Here is an 8,989-nt window from a genome sequence, read left to right on the forward strand (position 1 = left end):
CTGCAGCGCTGGCAGCCGGGGAGGATGGCGCAGCCTCCTTCCAGCCTGGCCCGGCTGCTGGACGTGGCACAAACCGAACAGCAGCTCCACAAGTAAAACTCGCTTTTTTTTTTTTTTTCCTAGCAGGTGGGTTGTTTTTTTTTTTCTTTTTTTGCAAGGCTTGTTCCTGCCTGTCCAAAGGCTTAAGTGAGTCAGAGCGAACGCTGGCTAAAAGAGGCAGATTTTTAACAAAGCGGCCTCGATTCCTGCATCGACCCCCTGGTTGAACGCAAAACCCTGGCCTGGAAGAGGTAGGAAGTAGCGAAACAGAGCTTAACAGAGGGGCTCCAGCTGCCTTCCCCATCCCTCGGGCACCGACGCTGCTCCGGGCAGCACCCAGCTGGTGCCACCGCAGGCTTACGCAGGTGCCCTCCCAACAAGGGAGGCTTTTTTCAGGGCTAAACAACCTTTCTTTTTTTTTTTTTTTTTTTTCTTTTCTCCTTTTTTTACCTTTCTGGGGCCTCCGCGAGCTCCGATTCCCATCCTTACAGTCCGCTTGAATAGCAGCTTTGTAATTCTAGCAGGCCGAGGAGGGCGGTCTGCTCCTCTCGCTGCCCGGCCAGCCTAGCCCCGCGGCGCTGCTTTAGGGACCCAGCGGCACGACGCTTTCAAAAGAAGAACAAAAAGAGGTTTAAAAAAAAAAAAAAGAGCCTGGCCCAGGTCTCCCCGGCCCCAGCAGAGCCAGGTACCCACGAGCAGCGCCAGCCCAAGCCCTTTCCAGCTCTGGGTTGCTCCAAATCCGAGAGAAGATGCCCGAGCCCGTTTTTACCGAAGTTTATTAGTGTTTTTTTTTTTTTTTTTTTTAAACTTTTAATATATTTAACTTTCTTTCTTTTTTTAAAAAACAAAAACAACAAAACACATTTTGGTCTGATGTTGGTTAATGGTCCTTTTCCCCCACCCCCCCACCCCTCCGCGCTGGGAGGTCTCGCTACGTCCCGGCTTCGCCCTGCGGACGGGCGCGCGCGGGACTCGTAGCCAGGCCCGGCTCCTTCCATCTTCCAAATAAATAGAAACGAAAAATCAGTCGCAAAGTTGTCCTGTTACAGCTGGGGAGGGGACCGGGAGAGGCCACGGAGAGGGACAGACTCGAGGCAATCGAAACCCATTTACAGAAGAGGAAACGAGGGGATTAAACTCCTCCGCGAGACGCTAGTAGTGACTAAACGCTACAGCTTCCTTCCCCCGAGTACTCCGTAGTGTTGTCTAATATTCCGGCCACTAAAACACCCGGGACTACTTCATCTGCTCGCCCTGCCGCGGATCGCCGAGGGCGGCGGGGCCCAGACCGCGCCAGCCCATACGTCCCCCCCGCCGGCAGCCGTCCCCCCCCGCCGGCAAACCTCGCTCCTCCCTCGCTCAGTGCCGGCAGCGAAGCCGGACGGGGAAAGGGGCTTTTCCGAACCCTTCTCGCGTGCGGTTGGCACCGGGAAGAGGCACGAAGACCCGCCGCGGGACGGGCTCCCCTCCAGCGAGGGGAAGGGGAGATAACCCAAGGCTCGAGCCCGCCGCGGGGAGGGGAAGGAGCCATTCCGGAGGGGTTGCCGGAGGGGAACGGTCCCCGCTCCGCCTCCCCCGGGGCGCGCTGGCACCGCGGCGGATTAAGGCAGTGGGTGAAAGGCAGAAAAGGGCACGAACGGCGAGCGTGACACGGAGAAGCGGCGACCGCTGCCGTCCCTAGAGCCGCGGCCCCCTCGGAGGGGAGCGGGCGGGTGAGACGGGCTCTCCGGGGGTCCCAGCTTGCTCCGCTGGACCAGGGAGGGGAGACGAGGGAGGGCGCGGGGAGGGGACGGGGACCTTGGCACTACGTTGACGGTGGCAGGGTGGGATTTGACGTCTCACGGGTTCGGCCTCCGTGCGGGCCCCCGGCCGCCCCCGCCAGCCGGGGCCGGCCGCGCAGCCGCGGGGCGAGGGCGCTCAGTCGGTTTTGCGGTGGTTGTTGTTGAGGACGGGGTGGCCGTTGGAGAGGGGCCCGTTCTTCGCCGCCTCGTCCTCCTCCTCCGTGTCGTCCGTCTCCTCGCGGTCGCTCCTCTCGTCCTCCACCACCTGGGAGGGGACGGGAAAAGGGGTCTCGGTCAGTTGAGGCACGCCAGCTCCCTGCCGGGCCTCAGTTTCCCCAATCCTCTGCCCCACAGTCGCTCTCCCCCAAGGATGCTCTGGGACTCGGGAAGCCAAACCAAGCTCTCCCGTCCCCTTGCTGTCCACGAGCCACCACGCAGCCCCCAGTCTCCCCCTTGCACCCTCCCCGAGTGAGCACGCTGTGGCAGGCAGCGGCCCTCCGAAAGGTCCGGATACAGCCCGTCCACCCCGCGCCGGCTGCTCCCAGGGGAGCCGTGAGCCATGCCCAGGTCCCCGACTTGCCTTTCCAGTTATGAACTTCTGGGCCATGCGGATGATGAGGTAGGCCCAGAAGATGTGCAGCGACTGCAGCACCACCATCATGAAGTTGAAGAAGTAGTAGCCGAAGAAAGCAGGGTAGAGATCCAACGGATAAACCACCGTGCAGTGCATGATCCTGCCCGGGACGCAGGGAGAAAAAGCTCTTTTAATGCCAGGGACCAGCTTCCCACCCCGGCAGGTTCCCCTGCCACCCCGTGCCTCAGTTTCCCCACCCGTTAACCAGAGCCGGTGCTCACCAGAAGGGCAGGATGACCAGGCGGGTGATGATGAAGACGGCAGCAAAGACGATGAAGATGTTGTTACAGGTGTTCCTCCAGCCGGCGTAGTTGAACATCTTGGCGGACTGCGGGAGCACAGGGGCGTGAGCCGGGGAAGGGACGCGGGCCGTGGCCACGGCCGTGCCCGGCGGGGAGGGGGACATACCTCCAGCAGGTAGTCGGCGGAGTCGTGCAGGGCCATGATGAGCGTCCCCGCGCGGATGTAGTTGGCGAACCAGGAGAAGCTGATGAGGATGATGGTGGCGACGTGGTGGATGATTTGCTCTTTGAAGTCCTGCGCGCGGGAAAGCGGGGAGATGGGGTTAAGTCAGCCCTGCTCCATCCCCCAGCACCCTGCCTTGCCTCTTGTCCCCAAGATCCCCACTTTGTCCTCAAATTCTCCTGGCCAGCCAGTCCCCAACGCCCACGGAGCCTGGGAAAAGCCTCCTAAGATGACCCTGTGTCCGCTGCCTCTCAAAGCGGCCCATCCCGTCCCCGGAGCCCCGCGACCGCAGCCCACCTTGCGCTTGACGTCGGAGGCGATGCTGAAGAGCAGGGACCAGTAGAAGGAGAGCTCGATCATGTAGTACCAGTACTGGGAGGGCAGCATGCTCTGAAAGCCAAGGGACAGGCTGGGGGCAACCTCCAGGCATCCCAGGGGGTTTGACCCTCTGCTCCTGGGTCCCAGGGACCCTCCTGCATCCCAGGGGGGTTCAATCCCCCTCTGCAAGCATCGGCCAGACCCATGTGGGTGCCAGAGACCCCCTGAGTACCCTAGGGGGGTTCAATCCCCCTCCCCGGGCATCACTCAGAGCTGGCAGGTCCCAGGAACCCTCCTGCACCCTTGAGGGCTCTGATCCCCTTCTCCAAGCATCAGCCAGAGCCGGGCAGCCCCCGGAGGTGGGAAGGGCCGTGGGAAGCCAGCAGGGACAAGGTGCAGCGCTCACCTGGATGGGGTATCCCTTCCACACCTCCCGGAGGTCGTAGAACCAGGGCTTCTGCGGGACAGAGGGAGATGGAGGGTCGTGAGCGGGGGCTGTGGAGGCCGGCAGGGACGGGTGGCCGGGGGGGGCTGGTACTTACATCTACTATGACAGCCATGCCAGCAATGAAAGCAATAAGGTAAAACGTGAATCGCCAACTGGAAAAAGGAAGCAGACGGTTCTCAGACGGGCACCGGGGCGAGGGAGGGAGAAGGACGGAGCCCCCAGCCTCACACTGCCCCCACCTGGGGTGGCTCCCGGCCAAGCCAGAGCCCCCACGGCCCCATCCATCGCCCCACGGCGCAGGGATCGACTCGCCGCAGGGACACGGTGCGTCCCCAGCGACCGGCCCAGGGGACGGACAGACGGACGCAGGGTCTCACCTGGCCTCTCTGAACTTCTTGAGCAGGCTTGGTCTGTCCTGGTTGCGCCGGCGGCGAAACCAGCGCTCCACCTGCCGCACCGTGCAGCCGCTCTTCTTTGAGAGCATCTCCACGTCGGTCTGGGGGGGGGGGGCGGCAGGGACGTCACCGCCACGCCGTGGCGCCCGTGTCCCACCGCTCGCCCTGCCCCGTCCACCCCGAACCCGTTTCGGGGACGTCCCTCACCTGCTTGGGGTGCTTGGTGGTGGCCGCGTAAAACTTCTCCAGCACGGCGTTGGGGGTGGCTTTTAACCTGATCTTCTCCTTGACGTTCAGCAGCCTGGCCAAGGGGGTGGCCACGTACCTGGGGAAAGGGAGGGGACAAGTGAGATGTTGCCACTTCTGCATCAACTGGCCCCGTCAAACAGGCACCAGGAACAGTCTGGAGAAGCCACCCCGGGACCTGCAGCCGCTCTGCGCCTCCGTTTCCCCATCCCGCTGCTGCCGACCTCGTTGCAAGCGGCTTCTCCAGGGTGGGATTTGCCACGGGGGTGTCCCCTGGGTCCCTCTGCCACTCCAGGCCATGGGGACCACCTTTGGCATGGGGGTCAGGTCCTCTCCCGTGAAGAGGCAGGGCCGTATCCACCCCGGCAAAGGTGCCGCCCCCCCTTCTCCCGCCATCCCAACAAAGCCCCGTCTGTTCCCAGCTTCGGCTCGCCATTGTTTGCCTAACAAATCGCTCCTTAACCGCTGGGCCCCGCGGGCAGCGATAAGGACAGCGAGGGCGACGGAGGATGCACAAAGCCACGTTTGTGCGGGGCCGCCGGGGGCAGATGCCCCGGCCGAAATCTGTGCCGAGGGCAAATCCCAGCTCGGCGTCAGCCCAGTCCTCGGGGTGCCACAGTCAGAGGCTCGCAGGACTCCTGGGCTCATTTCGCAGCGGGGAGGGGAGGAAAGGGCGGCGTTCGCAGGGGCTCAATCCTGCTCCCCAGGGCCTGGGTGTTGCAGCGTGTCCCCAGCACCGTGCCCGGCTCCAGGGATGCAGGAACAGCTGAACCAGAGCCCCGAGGGATGCAGGGGCGGCACGACCTCGTCTCTAGGGGACGGAGGGGAGGAATCACTCACGTCTCGAAGAGGTGCCGGACGACGAGGAAGAGGAAGGCCAAGGGGAGGGTGATGTAGAGGTCGGAGGCTTTGGCGTAGACTCGCCCATCGCGGTCCTCTAGGTCGGCCCAGGTGAGGTTTGCCGGCAGCCAGAGTCGCTCCCACCAGAAGTAGCTGTACAAGGTCTGAAACATGCTGGGGGCAAAACGAGCGAGCCGGTGAGGCGAGCATCAGTCCCGGGGTCGCCTGGTCCCAAACCGCTCCCGTCCCCTCCCACCGTTTACCGTGCTAATTACCCCACGGCTAACGAGTACCCTGGAAGCGCGGGACCCGCTCCAATCCGTGGGTCCGAGTAACCGGATTGAACCTCGCACCCAGCGCTCATCCCCACGACGGACTGAGTTTCGAGGCCGAAGGAGGGGAACCGGCCCCAGCTGGGGGAACCTCTGCTCGCCACGAGGTCCCCGGCGTCCCCACGGCGCAGGCGCCGCTCACGCAGCGAAACTCCCCGCCGGTCGGCACCAGGGGAAGGGCCCCGGCCCCGAAAGGAGAAGCGGCTCCTGGCGGGGCCACGAATAGGAACCCAGGTGTCCGGGGGCCGGCTCGTGGCCCCCGTTGCCTTCCCTACGGTCCCGCACGGCGCGGCTGCGAGCGGAGGACGCGGTCCCCTCGCCCCATCCCCGAAAAGCAGGGAGACGCGCCGTGGACGCCTCCTCTCCTTGCGCCACGGTCCGAGTCCACCCACGAGCGCTGCGTCCGCCCTCCTTCAGAGCCGGCCCTGATCCCGCCAGCTCGGCGCCGGCATCCCGAGCCCCACGGCCGGAGCAGGACTCGGCCCCGGTGGAGGCGAGCAGCCCGACGAGCCGCCGGCGCAGCCACCTGACGGGAACACTCCGCGGGGCGGCGAAATTCCCCCGGGGCCACGCGGCGGCGGGTGCTCAGCGCCGGCGAAGGAACTTTGCTCCCTGCGGCGGAGAGGTCAGCGGGTGATGATTAACTGAGGCCGGTTCCCTCTTCCGACTGGCAAGGATGGATCCTGGCCACGGGAAGCAACCAGCCTCCCGGCCTCCAAGATATTCCCCTGAGCCCGAATCCAGGCCCCGTCCCGCTTCCCCAGCGGCATCACGTCCCGCAGCATCGTGCCTGCGGCCGGGCCAGGGCCCCGGGGATGGAGGGACAGCGGGATGGACTCAGGCCCAGAGGAAAGTGCGGAAGGAGGAAGAGGAAGGGTGAATCCCCCGGCACCTGTTTTGCCGGGCCAGCCCTGGTGATTCGATCGGCACAAGTGCCCGGTGCTCCGAGCCAAGGTTTCCTGGGCGGAAAGCGCCTCGCTGGCTCAGCCCGGCCGCCTCCTTCCCAGCCGGCTCCCACCCCCAGCACATTTCTCTCCTGACCGTCTCACGCGTGCCGCGTTCGCGTCCCAGATTCGTTCCCAAGCCGGAGCTCCCCCGGGCTGAGGCCGTGACAACTCGTGTCCCTTGTAGATCCGCCAACCTGCACTGAAACATCCCTCCCCGCCTCCATCCCCCAGGGAGACGCGTCCGGCCCTGACCCCTCAGTGCCGGAGCAAGATGCCGCAGCGCTGCAGGGGCCCTGGGGAAACTGAGGCACAAATGCCACCTCCAGCCCTGCCCCGAATACGCAGGCGCCGGCCGGGAGCAGAGCGCGGCTGCGGCGAGGAGGGAGCCGGCGGCCTTGAGAGGCGCGGGATTAGGGATTTACTGGTGGCACAAAGGGCACCTTTGTGCCTTAAAAAGAAAAGCCCCGGCGCCCTGTGCCGCGGCCCGGGCAGGACGGCAGGCACGGGGAGGGGAAGGACACGCGGACCACCGCCGCGATCCCACCAGGATGCCCCGGCAGCAAACGCTCCCGCCGGCCGGAAACCCCTGGAGCGGCTCCCGCGCGGGCGGGATTGCGGCGGAGCGAGGTGCAGGGCGTCGCGGCCCCGAAGCGAGAGCGGAGAAACGGCCGCCCGGGGAGGAGGAAGCGTTTCGCAAGGCGAAGGCGGGAGCGTGCCAGCCCCGGAGCGATCCCGATTTACACAGACGAGACCGCAGATAAGGGCCGCGCCGCAAGTGGGAAGCAATTACGACGCCAGCACTGGGATCCGGGAAGCGGGGACGGCACCTGACGGGCCAGGTGCCCTGCGCCCGCGAGGACCAGGTGACACGCGAGGTCAGGGCTTGTGGCGCCTTTTCCCCGTCACGCTCCGGCTCCCGAGAAAAGCCCGGGGATGCTGCAGGGCCCACGGCGACGGGGAGCACCCCGAGGCAGCCGCGAGCGGAGCTACGAACAGTCAGCGGGGAACGCGGCGGCCCCGAAGCCGCCAAGAGCGAGGCGAAGGCGGCTTTAGGTGCAAAAGCACCCGCGATCCAAGCCTGTTTTGACGGTTAACCCTGCTAAAAAGCAAGAAACCCCCCCAAATTTCGAGGTCGAAGCCACAAAGCGACAGCAGGAGCCTCCGCACGAGGCTGGTTAAAATCCGCTCGGAGCATCTCCCGCAGCCGGGACGGGGATAGCCCCATCCCGGGTTGCCCAAGCCCGAAACGTGCAGCCGGACTCCTGGGTTCGCCGGAGCGGGTCCCAACCCGGCTGCCCCAAAACGGGCGGCGGGAAGAGCCCCGAAATCCCCGCCAAGAGCCAGCGAGCATCATCGCCGGGCTGCGAAAAGAGACAACGGCGTTTAAGGCTCCCGGGAGAGGTGAATAATTAACCGCCAGGGGCCACGCACACGCTCGAGCCGGGCTGAAGGTCCCGGGCTCCGAAAGGCTCGTTAATATTTGGCGCTTCCCCCCCCGCCCCGGTTCGGACCCTGCGCGGTGCCCGCAGCCAGGCCGCGGGGACGGGGAGCCACCGGCGGGGCGGAAAAAGGGGTTTATTCGCCCCAAAACGTCCCGCGGGGGGTGGGTGGGGGGGAAGCGCCCAGGGAAACTGAGGCCGGGGGGGGCAGCGGGGCGCCGCGGTCTGACCCCCCCCCCCCGCCCCGCCGGTGCACGGTCCCGGGGGGGTTTTTTTTGCCCCCCCCCCCCCCAATACACCGGTGCGCGGTCCCGGTGGAGCACTGACCCCCTCCCCCGGCCGTGGGCAGGGCCGCCGGCTCCCTCCCCGCTTCCCCGGGCACTGCCCGGCCCCGGCCCCGCCCCGGGACTGCAAAAATGGCGAGAAACGGGACGGAAAGGAGAAATGCAGTAACTGACCGACCGACCGCCCCCTCCCGGGCACGGCGGGTTTTGCCCCCCCCTCCCTCCCCGGGCTCCGCTTCGCCCCTTCCCCCCGGAGCCCGGTTCCCTCCTCCCCCCCCCCCCCCCCGCCCGCGCCCGGCCCGGCCCGGCCCGGCCCCGCCGCCCGCTCAGGCCGGTCCCGCCGCCGGCCCGGCCCGGTTGCCCCGCTCCGGCCCCCGCCCGGGCCCCCGCGGCTGCGGCCCCGGCCAGCCCTCCCGCCGGTGGGGCCGGGCCGCCGCGCCCGCCGCTCCCTGCCGCTCGCTCACTCACGCGCCGCCGCCGCCGCCGCCGCCCGGAGCCGCTGCCGCCGCCCGGAGCCGCCGCCGCCGCCGCCTGGCGCTGCCGCTGGCGCCGCCCCCCGCGCGCCCCGCGCCAGGCCGCGGGCGGGGTGACGTCACCGCCTACGCCGACGGCCCGCGGGGGAGCGCGGCCCGCGGAGGGCGGGGCGGGGAGGGGCGGGGAGGGGCGGGGCCCAGGCCCGAGCAATCCCCCGCGGAGACGCCGATCGGCCCGGGCGCGCCGGAGGGGGCGGGGCGAGCGAGGGGGCGGGGCGATGGCGGGGCGGGGGGGGTAGACAGAGGGGCAGACGGAGGGATAGGAGGGATGGAGGGAGGGATGGAAGG

The 8,989-nt window shown here is 67.0% G+C and overlaps 1 protein-coding gene across 1 annotated transcript; it reads right to left on the bottom strand.

Annotated features, from left to right (window-relative positions):
* Positions 1-838: 838 nt before the first annotated feature.
* CERS2 (ceramide synthase 2) lies at positions 839-8,659 on the bottom strand. Its single transcript, XM_067313347.1, has 11 exons — positions 8,637-8,659; positions 5,167-5,340; positions 4,288-4,405; positions 4,063-4,181; positions 3,780-3,837; positions 3,644-3,694; positions 3,217-3,309; positions 2,863-2,991; positions 2,676-2,782; positions 2,401-2,554; positions 839-2,085 (listed from the first exon to the last, which is right to left on the bottom strand). The coding sequence occupies exons 2-11, from the start codon at positions 5,337-5,339 to the stop codon at positions 1,957-1,959; spliced, it is 1,131 nt and encodes a 376-aa protein (XP_067169448.1). The 5' UTR covers position 5,340; positions 8,637-8,659; the 3' UTR covers positions 839-1,956.
* Between the last annotated feature and the right edge of the window lie 330 nt (positions 8,660-8,989).

Source organism: Apteryx mantelli, chromosome 31 (assembly GCF_036417845.1).
Source record: "Apteryx mantelli isolate bAptMan1 chromosome 31, bAptMan1.hap1, whole genome shotgun sequence".
Classification (NCBI taxonomy): Eukaryota; Metazoa; Chordata; class Aves; order Apterygiformes; family Apterygidae; genus Apteryx; species Apteryx mantelli.